General features: G+C 35.0%; 1 protein-coding gene across 1 annotated transcript in view; it reads left to right on the top strand.

Moving 5' to 3' along the window:
* Positions 1-26525, top strand: part of LCOR (ligand dependent nuclear receptor corepressor) — a 61043-nt gene that overhangs the window by 19258 nt on the left and 15260 nt on the right. Inside the window, exons 2-4 of the mRNA XM_052661070.1 lie at positions 4532-4664; positions 8936-9223; positions 11990-12083. Of these exons, the coding sequence (XP_052517030.1) occupies positions 8986-9223; positions 11990-12083 (332 nt within the window). The 5' untranslated portion in view covers positions 4532-4664; positions 8936-8985. The remainder of the gene's footprint in view (positions 1-4531; positions 4665-8935; positions 9224-11989; positions 12084-26525) is intronic.

Below are 26525 nucleotides of genomic sequence, written 5' to 3' on the forward strand. Positions count from 1 at the left end.
GCAGCCCTATGGACTGTAGCCTGTCAGGCTCCTCTATCCATGATTTCCCAGGCAGGAATACTGGAGTGGGTTGCCATTTCCTTTCCAAGGGGATCTTCCTGATCCAGGGATTGAACCCACATCTCTTTCATTGGCAGACAAATTCTTTACAACCGAGCCCCCGGGGAAGCACAGCTCACATCACACCTAATAGTAAGACTGAACAGTTTCCCCTAAAATCAGGTGATCACTTCTCTGTTTGGTGTTTTACAACAGGTTCTAGCTTTGGAAGTTAAGTGATAAGAAGAAATGAAAATTACCCCGATTATTAAAGAGGAAATAAAAGTGTGTTTGCAAATGACATGATATTATATGTAGAAAATCCTAAGGAATCTATAAAACACTATTAGATTTAACCAGAATCAACAGAGTTGCAGAATACAGCTTTTTTTTTTAAAAAATAGTTGAATTTCTATACATTATCAGTGAACAGTCTAAACATGAAATTAAGAAAATTCCATTTACAATAGCATTAAAAATAAATATTAGAAAGAAATTTTAACAAGTGTAAGACTCATACACTGTAAGTGACAAAATATTGTTGAAAGAAAGATGTAGATTAATGAGAAGGCATGCCGTGTTCATGGATAGGAAGTCTCAATATTGTGAAGATGGCATTTCGCCCCAGATGATGTGCATGTTCCCTGTCAAGACCCTAGCTGGTTTCTTTGCAGGAATTGCCAAGTTAATGATAAATTTCATATGAAGATCCAAGGGACTCTGAATAGCCAAAACAATCTTAGAGCAAATTGACAGGTCTTGCACTTCCCAGTTTCAAAACTTACCACAAAACTGTAATGATAAACACAGTGTGTACTGGCATAAGAACAGGTATATAGAGATTGATGGTACAGAATTGAGATGCAGAAGTTAACTTTATTGCTGGTGATTTTTCACAAAGGAAGTTGGACCCCTTCCTTACACCATACAGAAAAATTTAGTCGAAATGGATTTTGGACCCAAAAGTAAGTCCTAAAATGGTAAAGCGACCCCATGGAGTAGCCCGCCAGACCCGTCCATTCTATGGAGAACGTCCATGGAATTCTCCAGGCAAGAGTACTAGAGTGAGTAGCCATTCTCTTCTCCAGGGGATCTTCTGAACCCAGGGAATGAACCCGTGTCTCCCGCGTTGCAGGCAGGTTATTTACTGTCTGAGCCACCAGGGAAGCCCTTTTAGAAGAAAATGTAGGAGTAACTATTCACAGTCTTGGGTTAACCACTAGATTTTTTAGATACAATAGCAAAAGCACAAATGGCCAAAAAGAAAAAAGACAAATTGGGATTCATTAAAATTTTAAAAGTTTTGTATTGTTAAAATAGTATCAGTGAAGGGTTGAGAAAGCACATGGATGGGAGAAAATATTTGCAAATTATATATCTGATAATGAACTTGTATCCAGAATATCAAAAATTCTTAGCTCAGCAAAAGATAAATGTGGTGGTGGTTTAGTTGCTAAGTCGTGTCCAACTCTTTGCAATCCCATGGACTGTAACCCTCCAGGCTCCTCTGTGCATGGCATTTCCCAGGCAAGAGTACTGGAGTGGGTTGCCATTTTCTTCTCCAGGGGATCTTGCTGACCCAAGGATCAAACCCACAAACCTGTGTATTCTACATCGCAGGCAGATTCTTTACCCCTGAGCCACCAGAGAAACCCCAAAAGATAAATAGCCCAGTTGAAAACCAAGCAAACTGTATGAGTATATATTTCTCTGAAGGAGGTATTTGAATGGCCAGTGGGCTTCCCTGGTGCCTCAGATAGTAAAGAGTCCACCTACAGTGCAGGAGATCCAGGTTCAATCCCTGGGTGGGGGACATCCCTCGGAGAAGGTGTGGCAGTGCACTCCAGTATTCTTGCCTGGAGAATTCCACAGACAGAAGCCTGGTGGGCTCCAGTCCAGGGAGTCACATAGAGTTGGACACAAGTGAGTGACTATCACTTTAATTTTCAAGCAAACAAAAAGATGCTTAACACCAGTAGTCATTAGGAAAATGCAAGTCTAAATCATGAGATATCACTTGTTACATATTAGGATGGGTGTAATCAAAAAATTACAAATATCCATGAGTATGTGGAGTGGAAACCCTCATTACTGTTGGAAATATCAAGTGGTACACAACTTCAGACATGATTTGACACTTCTTTAAAATGGTAAGATAGTTAACCACGTGATCCAGAAATTCCACTCCTACCAAGAGAAATTAAAATATATATCCACACAAAATTTGTACATGGATATTAAAAGCACCATTGTTCATATCACAGTAGGCGAAAGTAGAAACAACATAAAAGTTCATCAGCTGATGAATGGTTAAAATGTTTAGCCTTACAGTGGAATGTTATTTGGCAGTAAAAGGAAGTAGATATTGATACCTGCTACAACTTGAATGAACCTTGAAAACATTATTCTAGGGAAAAGAAGTCAGTCACCAAAACCCAAATATTGTTTAACTGTGTGAAATTTCCAGAACAGATAAGTCTGTTAGTGGTTGACTAAGATTGGGAAAATGGAGAGTGACTGTTACTGAATATAGGGTTTCCTTTGGGGGTACAAAAATGTTCTAAAGTTAGATTATGGTGATGGTTCTGCTATGGATATACTGAAACATTGAATTTTACTTTAAATGAGTGAATTGTATGGTGTGTGAATTACAAACAATGAAACTATTTACAAAACAAAATGAATAGATATGACTACAATTATTATGAACCAACTAAAAAGTAAGCTGTATATTTCAGAGTACAAATTGATAAAATTTGTAAATGTTTGAATCAAGAAAGGACATGTAGCAGTTGCCTTACTGAATTCTAGATTAGTTGCTCTGTGTTGATTTAGGTTAGAAAGTAGCCTGAATGCTACATTAAACATAAAGTGTAAATAATTCTGTTCAAAGTCAATTATACTGACTAAATATAGGGCTAAGGACCCTTAAATAGTTACTCCATGTAATGTCTGATTTTTAAAAATCAATAAACAATGAATGGCATTGAAGTGTAATAATGCAAATAAGGATTTTATCAAACTCTCTAATACCTGTTCCTGATACATTTTAAATGTTAAATTTATATCAAAATTAGATTGTGATTCATTTTTAAAAGATACTTTCTTAATAATTTCCTTCATCCATAGAAGAGAATGTTGGCAAAGAGAACTGTAATACAGGTTTTTATAATGATTTGTAACACTTAAAATATTTTAAGAAATTTTAAACTTATGTGGCAAACGTACAGTGTCGTACGGAAAATGTTAAGAAATCATTGTTTTAGTTTGAGTGTGCAAGAGAGTTCTTCATAGTGAACTATTTGTTTACGATGTATAATGTCCTTCCAAAAGCATAGTTTGAATTGCACTGTTGACACAGTTGAGTCATGGGGAAATCATGGAAAGTAGATGGCATATATCATTGGGTGTGTTTAAAATTTTTGAGGAAATCACTTGTGAATTGCAATGTGCCTTGAACGTTTACTTCCTTTTCACTGTGCCAAGGTATGTCCCGTTTTCTTTTAGTATTTAGAGCACTTTAAAGTTTTTCATGATGCAAGTAAGTGCATGTGTTGATGCATTGCAGTGAAGTAAATTATAAGCACTGGAACTAAAAATATGTACTTTGTTTTTCTTTATACTCTGTTTTCTGTCATCATAATTTACTATTTATTTATTAACTGCAAAGGTGGAAGTGAGTACAAAGCATTGTCAGCCTAGACCAGGTCTTCTGCCATCTGAGAGCATATTCTGAGAGGCATCTAGAATGGCATTTTGAAAGTTTGATCAGGACCCACATTTTTATATTACAAACATTCAAGCATATATATAGATATATATAATGTTGAAATGTTTACCCTTAAGATAGCGAAGTGTTTAACTCTTTTAATACAATGCATTCTATTTTTCAATTTTTTTTCCTAGTGCTAGTTTTGACCCATTAATTTCACGGCCCCCTAAAGATTTGAAAGCTACCATTTGTAAAATAGTACTCTAGGGACAGAATTATGAAGTCAAATACCTTATTTTTGAGTTTCTCTCGTAATGGCCCTTAAAAAAAGTGTTTTGTGTCTGGAGAAAACAGGTTATGCTGGTAGGGCGAACATGATTCTCAAATGAGATTTGGTGTTTAAGATACCTTTTCGTGTGAGTTAGATACCTTTTTGTGTGAGTTGGGTTGTCTGTAAACTGTTGCTATAAATGTAACAAGAACCAATGCATTTGAATGCTCAAAGAAATTTTCCTTTTGGTAATTAGAGTTTAATTAGAGTTAACCTACAAAATTAAGCAAAATTCATAATCAGAAAACACCCCGAATAATCTTTTATATTCATTTTGCTTTTATACTTTTGTGGCGATAAATACTATCCTGACTTGAAGTTCTAAAATATTTTAATTGTATTAAACTGATTTATCTGTTATTAACATTTGTCTTTGATTTTGGATCTCTGCTTTTGATATTGAATGGGGAAGGATTTTTGTGCAAACATTTCGTCAAATATTTTTGCAGGGACACTTAGTCGGTCTGGATGAGCCAGCTTCGGGAGCTGGGCAAGAAGCTCTGCTTAAACAAGAGCAAGCAAAAATCATTCGATTCGAGAGACAAGCAGAAGAGTTCCTCAATGCAGTCTTTTGTAGAAAAGGTTGGTTCCAGTGAAGAATGACATTTAGTATCTGCTTGTCTTATCTTAGTCTCCTTAATTTCAATGTCCGTTTTTAAAAGAGTTAATTTTAAACACATTTTTCTTTATTGATAGTATACTTTATAATTTTCTATATTCCTTTGGTCAAGGTAAATTGGAATGGGTAATGCAACCCTCTCCCTCCTTTTAGCTGTGCAGTGATGGTGCCGTGTAAGATTTAGTTAAATAATTCTTAAAATTATTATGAATGTGTGAAAATTGTAAGGTCTCAGTAGTTCTGTATTTGTTAGACAAATTTTCTTAGCTAAACAGTCACTGTTGGGAGTTCCTTGATAGTCTAGTGGTTAGGATTCCAGGCTTCCATTGCCATGGCCCAGGTTCATTCCCTAGTCAGAGAACTAAGAATCCCACAAGCTCACAATATGGCCAAAAAAAAAAAAGAAGTCACTATTTTAGTCACTGATAACCATAAAACTGTATAGAATTTTAATAATTCCTCATTGAAATTTCATTTGGAGGAAAAAGTTTTATCTTAAAATTAGATCTGCAAACTTTCTTTTCTCCTTGATACAACCTTGTTTTACTACAAAATTTAAGTATTAAAATTAAAGAAATTCTTTCTAAATGAATTTGTTTTCCTTATTTATGCCATGTCTCTAGTTCCTGCCATGTCTCTAGTTCCACAATGGTGATTACTATGATAGGCTCTAAAGTTTTTTTTTATTTAATCTTCAGCAGACTCAATGATTCTATTTTCTTTAATATTTCTCCATATGTTCTGGTTTACACCTCTCATTCCTTTGAAAGTAGCCTTCTCTTTTCCAAAATCTGAAGGGTAATGTTTGTCTATACAGTAGTTATAAGTCTGATAAGTGCAGATTCCAACGGGTTGGTTACATACACTTGGAGACTAGCTGAGCTTCTGTTTAATGTGATCGATATTTTCAAAAGGGAGTGTGAAGTAAAGTGACATACGAAATTAAGGAGTACAGAAGGGTTTTGTTTTCAGAGGCACTTTTTCCCTTTTTTTTTCCATCAGATCTCCAGATAAAATTAAACCTTTTACTACATCCTCACTTCCTTTAATATCCTCTAGTACCCTCTGACCTCGAGCTCCCAACCAAGGCCTCCATGCTCACCATTTCATTTCCATAAAATACCCTGATTCCAAAGCTATGTTCAAAACATTAGGTTTATAAACATTTGAGTGTTTTATTAAAGTAACTCACATTTAAAGTATAAATGACTGATATATCAGTTGTGAGTTTATTAACTAAATAAAATATCTTTCCAGCTTCTCTGCTGATCCTCTCCTTTAGGAAGTGTACATGGGTCTAATGCTGTAGGAAACGTCATTAACTGAAAAGAGGAACTCCTCTTCCTAATTTACATGGAGGAACCAACCACTTTCCTCTCTGCTTAGGGGGAGTTAGTGAGGTTAATCACAAGCAGATTCTTGAAGAGATTTCTAGCCTGCTTCTCTACTAATCCCATCCCTTTGTTGTATAGGAATAATGTAGGTTAAAGTTTTTGTGTTTTTACCCAAAAATTAAATTTAGGGGTACATACCCTTTAGAGGAGGAATTCTTACCTTGGAATAGGTCTTGAGAGATGAGAATCCTCTGAAATTGTAAAATTGTTTGTATATTTGTCTGTATACTGGCATATGATGCTTAGAAAAAGAAATACTGCTTTGCAGTTGGAAGTTTCCCCTTTATGTATTAATATTGTTACTTTTAGATTTTTTATTAATCCTCTTGGGAGTGTCTCAAAAATGGGCATTTGTAGGCTTAAAATTGATACCAAAAAATGTTCCAGAGATATAACAGGCAATTTAATCTAAGGCGAATATTTTGTTTTTAATAAATAAGATATTTGGATTTAGTTATTTGTTTCCAGAGTATTACAAATTGTTTAAATAATTGAGTATGAACAGGTTATCTGTAGCTAGGTAGGAACATTAGTTTAAATAAAAGTAGGTTTTTGTGGTATGGACTCTATATAATAAATTCCAATTTAAGGACAGTACAGCTGTCATAATCATTTCTTTTCATCTGGCTTTGTCACTTGTCTTAGAAAATTTAACAGTTTCCTAAAAGTTAGATTTGCATTTTAAAAACATAACAGGTGGCTATGATGTAGCATTCGCGTGCTTTTCTGTGGTTTTAACTTTGACCTGATATGTTGTTTTTATTTGACTCAGTTGTGCATGTTTCCCTGAGGGTGGCTAGGTTTATAGATGTTGTGTTTTAAGTAAATTAAAGAATGAAAAATTTTCAAGAGACATAGCAGGAAATGATCTTTGATCATAATCATGAACTGTTTCATGATTTTTTTTAAGAACTGTTTCATGATTATAGTAGTTCTTCAACAGAGAGGCAGAATATGCTACAGACATTTAAAGATCAAAAGTAGCAATTTATGGTTTTCATCCTAAAATCTTTGACTCTTTGCAAGTCTGTTTAATATTTATTAATCTAGTTAAACATAGAGATATCTCATAAATTCATTTTGCTTCCTGTTTGGAAGCTTTCTTCTTCATGTATTATTCTCCAGCTTTTCAGAGGATAAAAAGATATAGTAACATATTAAAACTTAAAATTATATACATTCAGAGGATTTTATGTTATGGAAGGAAAAAAAGTCAAATGACTTTCTGCTTCATAAGAAATTCTAATAAGAAAACCCAGAGTAGAGGTTGAAAAAAGCAATACATGGCTAAAATGGTCATTAGAGCATTTAAGGAACCACTGTCAGTGATGGTAGTAACTTCTGAACCTTAATGACCTAGTTGAATATGTTTATTCTTTAACCATCTAGCATACCCATAGTCTTTTTTATAGAGAGGAAACTTAAGATTGAAAATACTTTATAGTAGAACAGAAATGTTATTATTGATAGAACAAACTGTATTAAACTCCAGAGAATTAAATATTCTGACTTTAGGATATGACTGTCTTCTGATACTGAATATTGTCCTTCAGGAAAAAAATTTGTTCTTGGGAGTCCTGTTTGATTTTAATGATGTGTTTGGTTTTTAGATTTTAGTGATAAATTAATAGCAATTAGTCAGTTTTTCTGACTAATCAAGGTTCCTTACAGCTCCAAAATACTATAGGTAAAGTAACTGACCTTCTGTGGTTAATCTTTAAAAGAGTAAGGAAACTCAGGTTTTCTGAGACCCATCTTCTAAAGCCTAGGAAGTGTAGGAAGGAAGTATAAAATATGGGTGGAACATTTTAATCAAGGGTCTATCACTAGCCATCTGTACAAAATTGAACAGGCCATTTACTCTTTAGATCACAGTTATCGAATTTGTTGCTTTTTTTTTTAAGAACTGTTTGTTGACTGATTTGATATTGATCCATTTATTAGTCAACTAAATACAAATGCATACTTCGCACCAAGGTTAGGTGCTGAGAGTACAGGAGTAAACAGACATTAACTCTGCTTTTCTCAAACAACGTTTAATCTCCCTGATAGTGTGTTAGTGACAGAGACGTGATGATAATATATTTATGCAAAATGTTTTCCCTTTTATTTTACTTTCAGGGTCCCTTCCAGTCCTGAAGGTTTTATAAGTTAGTGAATTCATATGGTCTTTATTTTAAAATTAACATTGATTAGAAATTGATAACTTAGATGTTTATTACTTCCTTTTCTATTGTGTTCAGTGGTTGGTAGAGCATAAAGAACTTACTGAAAGTAACTTGGTCTTAAAGTTTTGACGTTTGACATTTAAACTCCTAGCCTAGAGATTCTAGAAGTGTAGTCCCCAGACCAGCAACATCTAGAACTGCTAAATCAGTAACTCTGGAGAAAGGACCCAGCAATCTCTTTTTACAAACCCTCTAAGTGGTTGTGATGAGTATTAAAATGTGACATCTGTTGCCCTGGCCTATCATGAATCTTAAGTACCAGATGTGATCGATAGGTGGTAAAGAGGGGAGTAATCATTTCATTAAAAAGGGGTTTTGGGATTTCTGTATCAGGTAAGTGATTCTTACCCATATGATATACTATTTGTTATCCCTTTATTTGACTTCATATTCGGGGGCGGGGGGTGGTATGTAGAAATAATTTTATTAAAAGTTTATTTTTAAAAATCAACTTTTATAAGCCTGCAGATTAAAAATATAGCTCTGAGGGAATACTATTTTTAGGATATTGCATTTTAAGAAAGAAAAATAAAATGAAATTTTGTTTGCTTGAAAGCTGTCTCTTTTTAGTACATTGTCCCACTTTAAAAGTAAATAAATCTTTGTTTACAGACAGTCCCTGGGTCTCCGACCCCAATATTCCCCTAGTGGCCCGTGAGATCATGCAGCGAATGATCCAACAATTTGCTGCTGAATATACCTCAAAAAATAGCTCTACTCAGGACCCCAGCCAGCCCAATAGCACAAAGAACCAAAGCCTGCCGAAAGCATCTCCAGTCACCACCTCTCCCACGGCTGCAACTGCTCAGAACCCTGTGCTCAGCAAGCTTCTCATGGCTGACCAAGACTCACCTCTGGACCTTACTGTCAGAAAGTCTCAGTCAGAACCTAGCGAACAAGGTACGGTTTGATGTCAAGATCTCCTCTGTCCAATAGAATACTTCTAGTTTGGGGAGAAAAAAAGGTATTGGCATGTAGAGCATCACTAATGTGATTTTTAAATTATTCTGGACTCTGCAGTGATAGAGAAGAAGTGGCTACCTTACCCATCAGTAGTTCATAGTCATGATTGATGTACCACCTGGGAACGTTAGGTGGTTATATTGTTACTTGATATTTATATAAGTATTGCATACTTTACAAAGCATTATCATATCCATTGTTTTTAAAATCCTTTTGAAAAATTAACTTTCCCCCCTTTCCATCAATGTTTAGGATTAGCACCTACCCGAGAAATAAATACATCTTGTTAGGTAGGAGTTAAACTCTGCATGTGAGATCATGAGGCAAAAATATATATTACTTGCATTTTTAAAAAACTCAGGGGATTAGAAATATTGAGAAGATAGTAGAAACACTTTGGGTTGTTAAAATATATTCAGTATTTTATAAATACACATACATACATTGTGTTATGAACTAGTTAGAATATTTTCAAAAGGTAGTCTGTTGGTGAGGGTGCCAATTAAGAGATTGAGAGGGTATCAGTTTTGCAGAGCAGCTATTTCTTGAGTCTTTGGAAAGGTACTCTCTTAAGTATATCTTTGTTGCTTTGTGATCTCATTTTACCTTTACTTTCACAAAGATGAAGTAAGCATTTCAACTTGGCCACTGTTTGAACCGCTACAAGTTATAAATTAGTGATACCTGTATTACTGAGATTTTATTGCCATAGATGTCTCATAAAAGTGTGAATTTAATGGTGAGAAATAGATTTATTTTTCAAAGTAAGTTTAATTCATGTAGGAATCTCTTTGAAAGAACTTTATTTTGCTCGTTTTAAGTAGTTTATGAAGTAATGACATATAATGGGCTGGCTTTAGTTGCTTATTAAAGAATATTTTTTTGAATAGCTTTCCTTTGCCTTCTTTCTCTTTCTGTGAGTGAACAGCAGTCAAAATCTCTAAAATTTCCTAGCAGGAGACCTTCTAGACCTCCTTTGGTTACCATGTTGTTTATAAAGTTATTCTTTTCCATTTTATAGAGAATTTTCTTTACCACAGATTGGTAGTTTTCATTAACAGTCTATTTACTCTAAACGTTGCATTTCAAACTTCAGGTTTACACTAGGAGAATGATGGCATAGAGGTTGTGTCTAAAATATTAATAATGGAGATTAACATACAAAGATACACATTAGTCTGATTTAACTTCTTATAGCAACTGTTATACTTGAAAGGTATGTTGTGTTGACAGCAGGAGAAATTTGCACTAGATGATAGGATTATAGTACATCAACTTCAAATGAAACCTTTCTAAAATTATTTTTCCTAACGAATTTTAATGTATTTTCAACTTAAATCACAATTTTTCAGTGGTAGATTTGAAGTATGTTGCCTATAATATGATTAGACTATGAAAATAATACTGTCTTTGGTTGGAAATATTTTAAGTAGTGCATTTTCTTGTTAGGAATCTAATTGGATTAGATCTCTAATGGAATACTTGGTTCTATAAGATTTCAGTTTATGTTTTTAGAAATATTAGTGGCTCTGAGAGACAACACGGTGTCCTTACTTTGTATGAGTTGTGGGCTTTTTTTGGTTTATAAACTGAGTTGCAGTGAAATAGGGAGTTACTTGACATAGGGAGTTACAGTGTCCTCAGACACAAGTCCCGAGAGAGTTCTGTATTGGCATGGTCTTTAATATAGCCAGATAGCAGGCCTCTCTGCCTACCAACTGAAAATCAGAGGCATTGAGTATTCCAGTTCTGAACAGAACAGCAGCCTTAAAAGTTATCCAGACTATGAGTTTTCTTTTCTAGACATGTCTACAGGGGAAAAAATGGCTTTTGGATAGAGTTAAAGTCTTCTATTTTATGTTCTAATAACATGAATTTGTGATTTTTATAGTAAAAGAAAAATGATTATTCCCCCAAGGCTCCCATCAGTATCAAGGCCGTGTTATTCTTCTTTCTTTTCTTAAACTTTGCCATCAATTTATAGTAGCTTATTAATTGAAAAACCTTGCCTTTGTAAATATGAGCAAGTAAATTTTGAATCTCTGCTGATTTTCCCCAAAAGCTTGAATCCAAATATACAGACTTTTGCAGATATGTCCCAAATAGTAATTTGAATATGTGCAAATTATAAACAGTTAACAACTGATTCATCTTGCATATTATCTTATACAGTATATGTCTACTATAACCATATAAATTTGTTTTTTAAATGAGTTTTGCATTTAAATTTTTCTAAATCTAACTTTTATGTACCCCTGATACTTCAGGTAGCCTTAGCTCTTGAGAAATTTGGTTTTATAATTTGTATGACGTTATCTCATTAATCTCATATACTTAGATCAAGGTAATTTAAAAAATGGCATGTCATAGTTCCATCACGGAGCCTCATATGATGTAAACTGCTGTTTCTAATATCTCACTGTATCTTAACATCTTTAGTGTTATGCTCTAACTTTTCTTTTGTCCTATTAATAAAATATTTAACCCTTGGAGATAGTAGATACAACAGACTTTGATAAGCTTATGTCTCTTTGGGAGAAAAAATATCCTGATTCTATTAATGAATTGGTTTTGTAACTGAAAACGTATGGCTAGTTTTATCTGTTTAGTTGAGTAAGCCTACTGCTTTGACACTTTTAGCCTATTCAGTTCACATTGCTCCCAGTTTTTAATATTCTCAGGTGTTTCTTTGTGTCTCTGCAGACGGTGTACTTGATCTGTCCACTAAGAAAAGTCCGTGTGCTGGCAGCACTTCCCTGAGCCATTCTCCAGGCTGCTCCAGTACTCAAGGGAACGGGTAAGGGAAAATATTTGTGGCCTTCCACAGTCTTATAGGGGACAGTTTATCAAAGATTGATGTCAGTCTCCCTTGTCTGCTTTGAAACAGTCCATTAGAGTAACACTCCTGTGGTGGGTTACAGTCCATGGGGTCACAAAGAGTCGGACACAACTAAGCGACTAACACTTATAGGTGGACCGTTAGTAAAATTACTTTTAGTCTGTCGATCAAGTAAAGGCACAATCTGTGAAATCTAGAATTGGCAAGTATAGTCAATTTTGCCCGTTTAGTACAAATAGTAAAGAATTAGGAATATGGCAAGAATGTCTTTGGGTTTTTTGTTGTTGAGTGTTGAGGAATATGAACCCAACCTAAATAATTCCAGAGTTCACATGTAAAGGCAGTGTTTTGTATGCTGAAGTTGTTGAATGAAAATTGGGTTCCAATCTTTAACTTGGTATTGCTAACGGAGTATAGGGGCTATTCGTTTTTTCCTTGCTTGGTTTGGTTTGGTTTGGTTTATTGACTTGAACTGCAGTTTTAACTCTTGTGTGGCAGTTCAGAAAATAATTGTGTGTATTTTTTGTTTTTGATTAGATAAGACTGGTTGTCGGTGTTGATAGATAACCATCTTATGCTTCCAAGACAGTATTACATGATCAGTTTTGAGAACTATTACCAGACTAAAGAGGATTTTCTAATCACCCAATTTTATAGTGTAAGAATTATCTAGTTCTCTCTGTATGTGTACATAGTAGCCATTTTTAAAAGTCATATATTAATGAAGATGCTTAGATGCCATATTGGGAAGGCATTTCATAAAACTGTGTTCTGACCAAAAATGAGCTTCATCTAGATATGAAACATAGTTAATTATTTAGGTTTATTTAACTCCTAGAATGTCGACATGGGGAAGATGCTTAGATATCGAAGGAGTAAGTAGGCACTAAAGGGACTAACCTGTTGCAACTTACTCTTAATTACCTTCACATTGAAGGATTCCTTTACTGACTTCTGAAAAGCTCCCTTTATTTTCTCTACAATTCCATCATCTTCTCTCCTCCTTTATTCAGTCTAAAAGTAACATTAATTTAATTCATTTTGCATAGTTTACTAATCATTTTTTTCTTAAGCCCTTTTTTCACTATAGTTCATTACTGTATATATATGTAAGTCATCATGGTCCCAAATCATTTGGTTCCATTTATATATCAGAAAACTTGAGTTGTGTAAATAAGGACACGTGTAGAAGCCTAAGTGCTGTTTGCATAAATACATCCCTTGTATAAGATTTTCTTTAAACTTGGCCACCAGATCTGTGTACTGTATGGTTGAAATTGCTGTGTTTGTCCCTCTGAATGGAAAGTAAATGCACTCATTGTGGTAGAGTTTTCTGGAAGACGAAAGCACCAACAGTACTGCCCACCTTTTAGTTGAATTGTCATCCCTACTATATTATTTACTGCTAACAGCAGAGTCCCTGTAGACTTTCGGAAAACATAATCTGATTTACCATTATTTCTGCAAAGTTCTGCTTTTGTGCCTAGTTAATGTAATTACTCCCCTTGGGCATGCCTTAGCAGTTACCAGTTTTATCACTGATAAATCCTTCTCTACTGTAAAAATGAAAACCTTATGAATTAACTTTATGTCAGTAGTTAATTTTTTTTAAGCATTATTTGAAAGTTACCCACTTAAAATTTGAAGATTAATGCTTGGTATTTTAAGAAGAAGGTTTCCTTCAACTAAGAAAATGCTAAAAAATTGTTTCTGTAACTCTGACAATAATTACTTTGAATAGAACTTAAGGAAAAAAGTTTTTGGGAAAATAAAGGACAGTTTCTTTAAAACTTGGATTATTTCAAATGGAAAAAATGAGTGGTATTCATGTATCTGCAACAAATAGTGTTTTAAATGAAGAAATGTGGTAAGTTATAATTTGATGGGTAAAAATTTCATTGTTTTGGTTTGGGGTTTCCCCCCACCATGGGGCTGGTAGCCATATTTTTTTTTTCCCAAGCAAAATAAGAAATGTCATTTGGAGTTACCTGATTTTTGATAAGAACATCAACTTGTTTGTGGGAATAAATGAGCAGTTATCTGTGGGTTCCACCAATGTAAATTGTTCAAGTTTTATAGCTGGTTGTCATGAATGTTGAATATGTTGCATTAAAATAAATAATTTGGCTTACTCTTTTATTACTGTACTTGTTTAGTGGTAACGTCACATTGGTAACACAATTCTTTGTAGTATGGAGACTTGATGATTACTTTGTAATTAGTAATTAAGGTGCTATTTTCAGACAGTTGCGCGAAACTTTTTCTCCGAATATTTGTGAACCCAACCAGAGACTAGCTGACAGGTTTAATTTTTCTTTGCCCAAAAGCTCCTGGTTTTTTTTTTTCTTTTTCTTTTTTTGTTTTTTGCTTTTGTTTTTGTTTTTTGTGAACAAGTTTAAAACTAACTGCTGAGACCTTTTTTTTTTTAAATTTTAGAGAAAATAAATAAATAACACAAAGTGATGTTACCCAAGCAAGGCGTTCTAATAAAGGAGTGGTCCCCTCACCCATCCCTCCCTACCTGTGCAAGTCCTGCTCACATCAGTTTCCTTCCATCCAATTAGGCGACCTGGGAGACCCAGCCAGTACCGCCCAGACGGACTTCGGAGTGGTGATGGGGTACCTCCAAGAAGCTTTCAGGATGGAACCAGGGAAGGCTTTGGACACTCCACATCACTCAGAGTTCCACTGGCTCGATCCCTGCAGATTAGTGAAGAACTACTGAGCAGAAACCAATTGTCCACAGCTGCCAGCCTTGGGCCGTCTGGATTGCAGAATCATGGACAGCACTTAATATTATCCAGGGAAGCCTCTTGGGCAAAACCACATTATGAGTTCAACCTCAGCCGTATGAAGTTCAGGGGAAATGGTGCACTCAACAACATCAGTGACCTTCCTTTTCTTGCAGAAAACTCTGCCTTTCCAAAAATGGCACTTCAAGCAAAACAAGATGGGAAAAAGGATGTGAGCCATTCATCTCCTGTAGATTTAAAGATACCACAAGTTCGAGGAATGGATCTTTCTTGGGAATCTCGCACTGGTGATCAGTACAGCTATAGCTCTTTGGTAATGGGTTCACAAACGGAGAGCGCGCTTAGTAAAAAATTAAGGGCTATTCTTCCAAAACAAAATAGAAAAAGCATGTTAGATGCTGGACCCGATTCTTGGGGCTCAGATGCTGAGCAGTCTACCTCTGGACAGCCATATCCCACATCGGATCAAGAAGGAGATCCTGGCTCCAAGCAGCCTCGGAAGAAAAGAGGGCGTTACAGACAGTACAACAGTGAGATACTGGAGGAAGCAATCTCAGTGGTTATGAGTGGAAAAATGAGTGTTTCCAAAGCTCAGAGTATTTATGGGATTCCCCACAGTACACTGGAGTACAAAGTAAAGGAGAGGCTGGGCACTTTGAAAAACCCTCCAAAGAAAAAGATGAAGTTAATGAGGTCGGAGGGGCCAGATGTTTCTGTAAAGATTGAATTAGATCCCCAGGGAGAGGCAGCACAAAGTGCAAATGAATCAAAAAATGAGTAGGAATACTGTAGAGTGCCAATTACTGTACAAACTGGGTGAGCACTACTGCATTGTTCAGCTGTCATTGCTGCACCTAACTTCATTTACTGTGACACTTGTTTCTTTGCAGACTTTGCATTGACCTGTGTGTACAGAGATGAAAGGTGCATTCTGAATGTTGCATATTTTAAATTTTTCATGTGCAGTATGGCTCGAGATATTGTTTGGCCTTTTTGCATGTTTCTCTACAAAAGAGAATTGAGTTACCTCACAGAGAACAGATACATGGAAGTGGACTCCTTGCCTGTAGAGCCTGCATGCGTTTCTTTCTTTTTTTTCCTTAAGTTATATTTGCCTTTATTTAAAAAGAAAAGAAAAAAGCCCCCTTTTAGAAACCACCTGTCGTTTTGGGAGCTTTATCACTGCAAATTGGAAAGCCATCTTATAAAATTATTCACATTTTTTTCTTCAGAGATTCAACTCATTTAAGGGTTAAACTAAAGAAACTAAGGACAATGAACCTTTGAATTTAAGAAATTTGACTGTTCACTGATAAATAATTCTTTGGCTCAATTAACATTTTTATGGTTTCCCTTCTCACTGCTAAATTTACTTAACAAATTAGCAATCTGTTTAGTGCTCACCCAGAGGGGAAGGAGGTGGACAATGTGCACACACTACCTTCAGAAACGCTTGGGTTGATTACGTTGTGACACTACCTTTGCTGTAATTTCATTTGGGATTTTCTAAGGGTAGAATTTGGTCTCACCCAACAAGTGAGGATATAGCCTTATCTCATGGAGGACGAGCTCCGTTCTTACTCAGGAGCAGTCAGGGTACATTACAGGAAACAATAGAGGATGCCTCATTTTAGCAAACTGAGTTTCTTTGTATTCTTAAATCTTTTTACAGATTTGATCATGTGCTAACTAATGACTGAATGTCAGTTGCAGCAACTATTTAAAAATTTTTAAGATCTGTTTGTTGGGGGGATGGGAGAAATAAGGGGGAAATGTGTGTGAGTAATTATAATAATGCGAAAGTGGTATCTAGATTTTACAGCCTCGGTAATCTGCTCAAATATCCACACAAGTGAAGAATCTGTGTTTGTGGTGAGAGAAAAAAACACAACCCCAAAGTAACCTAATGTGATTTAGGTTGCATTTCAGTTCTAACAATAATTCAATCAGAAATCAAGCTCCTTAGCAATTCTTTTTTAACTAATTCAAATACTAGTAGAAGGCGGGCAGGGATTTTTAGTTTTTAATTTAATTTGTTGTTTTGACTTTTTTTGGCATCCTACATACTATCCCTTTCTCAACTTTTCTGCTATTTAGCCGATTTTTATGGTTGTTTAGCACACTGTTAGCACAGGACCTTTCAGATTATGTTCTGTATAAGCACTCCTTAAAGAACATCTAAGCTTTTTTTTTTTTTGAGATGGGCTTTTAAAATCACACTGATAAGGCTTGTGACATTTATTTTCTACAATTTCTTTTGCAAGAATAAGAGGTAAATAAAGCCCATGAAATTTATTTCTGCATCATGACCAAATTAAAAATACTCTTTCTTCAAAATAAAATCTACCATACATGACCCTATATTCTTACCTACTGAAAAAGGTGATCAGGCCCTTCTAAATGCTTAACCAAAAACAAACCCCAAAAAAACATTGGATTTTTTTTTTGGTGAAATAAAATCAAACTGGGAGCGTTAAGTTGAGATTAATGATTTCTGATGGATACTAACAGTTTGAGGAGTAGGTCCAGATATTCCCAAGGCATAAATTCTTGCCTGGACACTTTGGAGCAGTTAATTAGGTTAACGATAGTTTTTCCTTGGCAGCCTGTGTGTTCAAAGGTTAGGCACACCATTGCTGTTATTAAAATACACACATTCTTGGCATAGCCTGGGCTTGGGTTCCTCTTTTGGTTTGGTTATTATGTGTAGCAGTTTGATCAGTGGATGACTGAGCCTGTTTCCTCTTAGTTTGCTAGTCTTCTCAGCAGAAAAAGCAGTTTGGGTTCGGTGCAGTGTATGACTCTGCGGTATTTTCTAGCCTAGCTGGAAGTTGCAATAAAAATACTTACTGAAATGTATGGTTTTCATCTGCAGTTGAAGGAAGTAGTAGAAGTTTTGCTAAAAGCAAAGGACTAAGCTTATGAAGGAACGCCTCCTTTGTTCCACACTCGATTTGTCACACACAATTAATTGTAACCATGGTGCCTTTTTGCATGATGTTTGGGGGCATTCTATAGCCCAGCATTGCTGCAAAAAGGTCCTTTGAGCAATTAATTTGTGCTTCTTTTTAATCCCCTCAGAAAGGCATCAATAAGGCCCATTAAAAAATCTGGCCCTAAAAGTTCAACTTTTGTAGAGTTTTACTGTTCAGAGAGGTTTTAATCCCATGTGGTAGTCTCTAAAGTGACGTATGAGTTGAGTTATGTAAATTTTGTCATTGTAGTGTAATGGAGTGATCATTTTACTAACATAAATATTTTCTATGTGTGTTTCAGTGGATGACAATCGAGCAGCAGAAGAATGGTGTGCCTACCCTTTAATGCTGCAGTTTAAATAAGAGAACTTGTATTGTGTCATTTCAGATTGTAGGCTGAGAGTTGTAAATAGTGAAAATTTGAGTACTTCTATTATTTGTTTTGGTTAGAAAGTGAATTTAAAAAACAAACCAAACTCTAAACTTTCTCAGATTAAAAGTCCTGAGACCTGAAGATTGTAATATTCATGTCTGTGAAGCTTTTAAACATTACACTTGAGATCAGTCATGACTTGATATTCAGGTAAATTTTCTTTTCCAAGAAGCTTTTGAATAAGCATATTTCCTCCAAAGGTCGGTTGGTCTCTCTTTTTCTTTTTGAGTGTAGATTATTTTAAAGCACTAATTGCATTACATTGGTAACTGCAATATAAAATAGCCATTATTGTTTTGTGAAGCATGGTTGAAATTAGATAGTGGTCCCTTTTAAATTTCATGAGCCTCTCAAAAAAAAAAAAACTTTAAAAAAAATACAGAAAGCTGCTGAATATTTCAAAAGATATATATTTTACCTTATTGTAGGTTTTGTAAAGTTAGTTTGTAATATTCAGGTGCACTTTTAATGTTAAATTTTGTGTTCAGAGTTCCATTATACCATGTGTTCCTTGGATGTGGCTCATCACATGGCTGGCTATCAGTCTTGGTGCCGCAGTGATCCCGTAATATTTGATTTCCCTCTTGATTTGCCACTATTCTGTATTGGCACTTTCAGTGTAGATATTCTAGTTTGGGGACATCCTCATAAATGTGTAATAGCGATTGGTCCATTCGCATGCTTAATTTCTGCTAATCAGAGTTTTGCATGGCCCAAACAACAGTTGACCATTTTTATGGTATGGGAAAGTATAGTTCACAACTATCTTTGTCACAAAAGCCTTTTCTCCTTTCATTTTCCAGTAGGCAGATGATGACATTACTTCAACTGTATGTTATTCAAACTAATGTTAGAAAGAGAGAGTGTATTTAAAATCAATTCCTACATTTTTTATGAGAAAACATAGATATAGAGTAGATAAGCTATGGCACTATAAAGTCAAAAAACACTAATTCTGTGGAAGGATTTCTAGCTGGTATTTTTATCATTAGCATTCTCAGTTCTGAAACAGAGTCATCAAGCTTGACAGTAATGTATTTATCACTTGTTCAGAAGGCTTACAAGTGACTGAACTGTGTTCGTGATGAGCTATACGCTTTTTTCTGTTCCCCAGATACCATGAAGGACAAGGTCTCTCTTTCAGGAAAAATAATTTATATTTGTGTATAATACTTTTTAATGTTAAGTTTGTTGTTACTCTGAAGTTTAGATGTTGCTTGACAAACCTTTGCTGCAGCAGATCTTGGATGTGAGTAAGGCTTTGTGTGATAATAGGGGTCCTTATGTGAAGTTAATTACTGTTCAGTTCTGGTGAGCAAGCTCAACAAGTGTAAAGTGTATATTAGCTTTATTTGGTACACTTTTACTTTACAATATTGAAGTGCTTTTAGAACTCTGGTTATCTTATATAAACCATTACCTCAATCAATTGGCATTTCCATTCCCCAGCATTTTACCTGAGCTATTTATAAGATGAGCTATATGGGATCAGATAGTAAAATAGTAAGGCACAATGAGAAGTTTAGTTCCCAATTTTCTGGAGAGAACTCTAAATTAGACTAAAAATGACTACCTGCAAAGGCTCATACCATAACTGCCTTTTGTCATTAGGCAGTACGTAGCAAGCTTGGCGCTGCTAGTGAGCTGTGTGTTCTCCCCCTGCCCCAAGGAAGCACATGGTGCGAGGCTTGGCTAAGCCTTTGTGACTCTTTATATTTCATTGACCCATAATAGTGACGCTTGGATTCAGTCAGTTATTTTTATAAAACAAATTATTGAGTCAGCCCAGTGTCAGAACCTGAAATTATTTTGAGTACTTACAGCTGATATGACAGCTCAGTGTCATTTTCTAAGAGCTGTTATCTCTGTAGATTTAGTTTTGAAACTACACATCTTTCTTTTGTAATTATTCTTTCTTTAACTAAATGCCAGAGTTTGTTTTTATGTGAACCACCCTTCTCTATGTATTCAGGTTGCTGTCGTTGGTGATGGAATATGGCAATAGACTGAATTGCTCTACTTAGTCTTTTATAGGAGACATTAAAAGTTATAGGTTAAATTTTGACCTTCATGAAGATATCAAAGATTCTTTTCCTTGTTACTTTCCATTATAATTAGGTCTTCATTAATACTATGGTCAGGCCAGTGTTATTAAACTTAATGGCTTTAACCAAACAGCCCATTTGGAAACTTGATTAAGCTATATAAGGATTTTTTTTTTTTAATCTAATTGCTTTCAAGCACTACTGAAAAGGAAAAAAGTATAATTGTGGTACAAGGAATGCAGACCTCCAAAGTTGTCTTAGTTTTTTTCTGGATACATTCTGTCCTTGAGACTTGAGTAGGATTTGTGAACACGGTGACTGAAGGGAAAATAGAGGAAATTCTTTTCATATTCTCTGTCTCTCATTCCCAGATAAACTCGCAGTTGCTTTTTAACGAAGCAGACATTGGCCCTGTAGCTGTGTGCCCTATGAAGGAGATTGGAAGAGGGAGTTGGGAAGTAGGGTAGGGGAAGTAAGTGGAGTTGAAGGAGGGATTCCGCCCTGCAACTAACTAAAGCTGAGTTGCGGGATAGAGCACATGGTGCAGCTGGGCCGCCTTCATTTGATAGTCAGAAAAATCTTTCAGATTATTTGAGAAGTGAGAATCAAGACAAAGTAATGTTGGCTTGACAGATAACAAAATTTGAGTTAATTCTGCAACTATTGGGGGGGTAATTTTAAGGTTTCCAGTTCACGTAGAGCTATATCAAAAGCTGAAAAGCAAGCACTTTTAGTTAATCGTAGATTTATTGGATGTAGCAAATATTATAATCATAATATTTAATCTTTATTGTTTGAATATGAAAATAAACTCTTTACCCCATCTTGAACTGTCACTGAGCAGGTTCAAGATGGTGTTTTCAACACTGGAAATGACCCTACACACATACCAAAAAAATCTAAAGCAGTAAGACATATTTTAAGATCCATACCTCTTAGACTTTTTAGATTTGTCTTGGGAAAGAATTTATGAACCTGTAACCAGTATTAGTGCAGTCTTGGGTTCCTTGTTCTGCATAATTGCACCCTTTCTCAGGTATGTCCTGAAAACATAAATCTTAAAATAATCTCTTTAGAGATTAGATTCTCAGTGGATAGTGTGTAAGGGGGCGGGGTGGGGGGTGGGAGGGTTGAACACAGGACACTGACACGGTGGAGCAGGGATCTTTAACATACAGTCGCCAAATAGAATTTCAACCTGGACTATTTCACCCCCTCGGAAGGAGCTGAATAACATCTGTTATTTGGTAACTACTCGGTGCTACACTCCTAAAAGTCTTTTCTTTCAATCCAGGTGACTTTTTTTCCTGCTTGGTGGAAGGGTATATGGTGAACTTTACCGTCACTTAGGAAAGCACTTGTCTGAAATGTTTAAAGTACTAGAAAAGGGATAATTCAGCACTTTTTCTGTTACAACACTAAAGTCTTAATTTATCTTCAGAGTCTTAGGTACTGTAAGTTTTAGGGTGATTATTTAAAAATATAAAACATACTACATATTATGGGATCAGATCACATTTATATAAATAATTCTTGTCTTAAAGATTTTTAAAAAGACAATAACATTTTGTACCTTTCAAGCAATTCCAAGTGATTGCCTCATTTTCCCCATTTCATTAAGCATTTCAGGCTGAGAATTTGGAATTTGAGAGGAGGTGAGGGGGAAATTCCCCAAAATGAAAAATTGTGTCAGACAGTTTTAGAAAAATAAATCACTAGGAAAATGGGTAGGGATTCTCTCTCCCTTTAAGTCTTCAGGGAATGAGCAGTATTTAGAATCTTTGGCTGAAATTCAAGCCTTTTTACTGTGTAAATTTTTAATATTAATTCACTGACATGCTTTTTACATCAGAGGACTGAAAATGGATCTTAATGTTTTTAAGTTGTGGAAGGGTATATTTCTAAAATGAGGGGGGGATAATTAACTAGGTTAGTATACCAGCATTAGTAAGTTTAAGGAATTTTAGTATGTAATAGCAAAGTGTTTGATTAAAAGTCTAATCCTATATTGCTAGTCGAAATTAGTTACATTCTGATCTAGGAAAGATATAGTCATTGGATATTGATACGCTGTGCTGTCAGAAAACCAGACTAAGATAGAAACCTTTATCTGACTCCCACATGTTGCTTGTTCTGATGGGATGTATACTTTACAGCAGCTTATTGCTGCTTTGAGAAGAAATGTATAAACTATACATTTGGAGTGTTTGCATATAATTCTTTATAACCTCCACTTTAAACTGTCAGACATTGGTATTTTATCAGTCCACACTGTTAAATAAAGCTAATGTTCTTAGGAATCCAACTTGTACACACTGTTTAAAAACCCTCAGGGACAGTTTACACACTATTCTCACTCAATTCAGGTACTTTGATGCTATTCTTAAACCTAACAGTGACTTGTATTTTTCTGTTTTGCTTTTATTTTGACGTGCTGGTAGCACATCCTTGATGAATGTCAACTTAAAAAACTCAGTTCAGGTATCCAGGTATAACTCAGCCAAACAGATTTTAAAGCTGCATAGAACTCTCCAGCACACGGTGCCTCACACTCTTATAGTGGCATTCTATATATTCAGTTATTACTACTGAGCAGATAATATGGGGGTTCCTGTTAACAGTGTATTTAAAGAAACAAAACTGCATAAATGTATAGCCAGCACATGCAACACACGTATACACAGTTAAACTATCTATTTTTAAATGCCACTAATAGCCAGCACAATTAAATGACATTCCTTGCTGCTTCTGTAAAATATGACAGATGCAGTCCTTCCTCAGTGTGGCTCTTGCTTCTTCACCATACTACTACTAAATTCAAGCACTGGTCCTTGGGTGTCTGACCTCTACATTCTAGTTTATGCAATGTCTTTAGAGAATTCTGTGCACTGGCCACTGTGATGGAACCGTTGGGCCAGGAGTGCTCTGAGTTTATTAGTAGTGATTCTGCCAAAGTTGGTGTTGTAACATGAGTATGTAAATGTCAAAAAATTAGCAGAGGTCTAGGACTACATATCAGCAGACAATTTTGTCAGTATATTTTGTAGCCTAGAAGCCCTCAATGACAAGTTTCTGATGTGAAGTTCTAATTCCAGCTTTAGCCCTTTGCATCTTCTAATGTTAAGACTTGTCTGCTAGAGATGTTTATTCTTTAAAACTACCTTTGTTTTCTGCAGTACTATCTGTGGTTAACAAAACAGATTATTCCTCTGCTTTAATATTTGATATCTTACATCTAAAAGGCATTCTCCACATATAAAACCTATAACCTTTGAAGATACAGAAAACGGCATCTTTCAGATTTCTAGAAGTTTGAGTGTCATGCAACAAAACAGGAACCCCCTTTACTCTTATGGACCTCATTTCAATATACTGTTTACAGTTTGACGGAATTGTATAATTTAATATTTCTCTTGTACTGTAGTTTATATTTATTTACAGATTTTTTTGTACGGTGTGATTTGAACTTTTTGTTCCTTGCTATGATCAATGTTTATGTAGTAGAGCACTTATGATCACAAATTAAGTTCTTTGGTTTGATTGCACTACATTAAATTTTTTTAATGCAGTTCTGATTTTTGACTGGACTAAAATAAGCTGTGTCTTAATGTATGTGATGAGTACTTAAAATTTTAATCCATGTGGTCCCCCCCCCTTTTTTTTTTGCATTGTATGTCAGACGCGCTAGTTCTTTCGTGCATGTGTAAGAGTTAATGGTTCCATTGTATTATTTGACCATGACATTTTGGAGAAACATTCCCAGCTGTAATGTTGTGTATGGTAGTTCTCACTGGATGCTAGACTTTTCAAAACCACTATTCTTCTAATAAATTTTGTTGTGAAAACTGTTTTAAAAGCTTGGTTTCTACTTCTTAAGGGTATAATACTCTTTAAAAAAAAATCCACAAAGGGGGTAAGATTTCGAGGTGCACTATAAATGCACGTGGTAACCAAAGGTTGTATTTTTTTTTTTCCCCTTGGTGATAATTTATTTCCATGAAATCTCTTAGATAACCAGAAATTGCTGCTTCAATATTTGGATTCGGTACTGCCTTGTAACTGTCTTTACTAATTTGATACTCCCCTATCTCAGTTCTCTGAATTGGATTATTCACTAACTGTTATTAATAATTTTCATAATACCTGCTTGCTGAACTTAATTTTTCATAATTTTCTTACAGTAAAACTCTAATCTGGAATTACCAAGAATAATGATTTACTCATTTTTGTTTGCTCTTTTCTAGAGGCATAAATATGAAAGCACTGTCAGTCAATTAAGGTTATTTTAGCAGTTCTGATTCTTGGGAGAATGCTGGTATTTTCTTTTATCAGCATGTAGTTGTTCAACATTTACATTGTGGTTTTAGAAACCAGGGATATTTAGAAGTTTTTTTATTACAGAATGATTTCCATTGTCAGATGGTTAAAGAACAGCTGAATTATAGTGATAAAGATAGAAATGGTACACCAAATGTTTTAGAAAGCTGCTTTTTCAAGCTTGTGATATTCATGTTGTATAAGCTGGTTGAAGTGATTTTCAGTCACTTCTAATGGCATTTTCTATTTTTTAATAATGTTATTGTTGGTCTAGGTTATCTTTTAGTTAATATTTTTTTTGTCTCATTTCTTTGGCTGCCTCACTAGCACTTTCCTACCTTTTGGCTTGATGTTTATAAAATTGGAAACTTTGCTGGCACTACAGGCTTGTTCGTTGGCTTCACTTGGTCCCCTTACTCAATTATGTCATGTGTCTATAGAATGCTTTTCTGAAAACCTAAGTATTATTTCTTTGTACAAAACTGTACCTACATGTTTCTTGTCATTATCCATTTTTAACTGGTGACCAGGTCAGTTGTGGTAGGATTTTAATCTGGCATCTCATCAATGAACTTATCCTAGTGATCCTATCTTCATGTTGATAGCTCTTCAATTATGACCTGATTTTTAAAAAGGACTTATTTCATCTAACGCAAAATTTTCTCCTCTGATTTTGCTGATACTTTCGAATTAATTCAAGAACTCTTAGGAATCAGAAATCACGTAAGGGAAATGGAGTGCAAAATGGTCTCTGCTTTCTGAGTTGTGGAGGTATTTTTTCCTCAAGGACTATGAATTTCTCTCCCCAGACATGTGTATTCAAATGTAAAAACATAACCCAAGTCATAAGATGTTAGATTTTGTAGCTGAAATGAGTGAAAATCCTTTTCTTAGCAATGTATAAAGTCACATAAGAGATAGCTGTTCTTATACTCGATTATCACTTAGTCATTATTTGCTTCTAAGTGGTAAACATTTAACACAGAATTTTATTCATCATATTCACCTTATAAGTTGGATGTTTTGCTGTTTAGGGAGAAGTGGTAGTGTTGGTATCAAGCTGTGTTTGTAACTAGAGTAGACAGGCTTGTTTTCAGAGGTTAGTGGAAAAGAACTGTTCTCAAAACATTTTTTATTTTGTTTATCTTTTTTCAAAAAATACTTTATTTACTTACTTATCGGGCACATGGAACGTGGAATCTTAGTTCCACAACCAGGGATCGAACCCTCGCCCCCTGCATTGGGAGCTCGGAGTCTTAACCACTGGGCCACCGGGGAAGTCCCCTGGAAACATTGTAAAAGATACATGAATATGTAATGAGTGGTTTAAGTCATAGTTTGGTTAGAGTTCAGCTTGGAAAGTAAGCTAAAGTGTATTAAAATCTATAGGTATGAAATCTTTATAGGCATGTTGTTGTCGACTGGTAGTTTTAAAATGTTAATTGTAGTGTTCTTGCCAGTTTTATTTGATCAGCAGTATGGAGTGATATGGAATTATTTGGTAATATAAATTCTTGCAACTTGGTATACTAGAAAGATCACTTGCTTTTACATCTGTAAAGTTGAGAATGCTGTCCTGAATGCCTTTTAGGCCCTATTTAAAACTCTGTGCCTATTAAAACTGCAATTGAATGTGAGACAGATACACCAATTGTATCTGTTCAAATATTGAATAATACAGTAGCAACCCTTTATTTAATACTAGGGTCTTGTAAACCTTAGGTCTTATCTTTGCGTTTGCAGCATTTTCAAAAAGAAAAAAGAATAGGTCTGAATATCATTTTAGATGACTTTCATTTAAAATAAGCCTGTTTTGTTACATTTTTGTTATGAACTGTATGAATGTGATGATCTTTTTGCAAAAATTAAGCAGTTAC

This window comes from Budorcas taxicolor, chromosome 23 (assembly GCF_023091745.1).
Source record: "Budorcas taxicolor isolate Tak-1 chromosome 23, Takin1.1, whole genome shotgun sequence".
NCBI lineage: Eukaryota > Metazoa > Chordata > Mammalia > Artiodactyla > Bovidae > Budorcas > Budorcas taxicolor.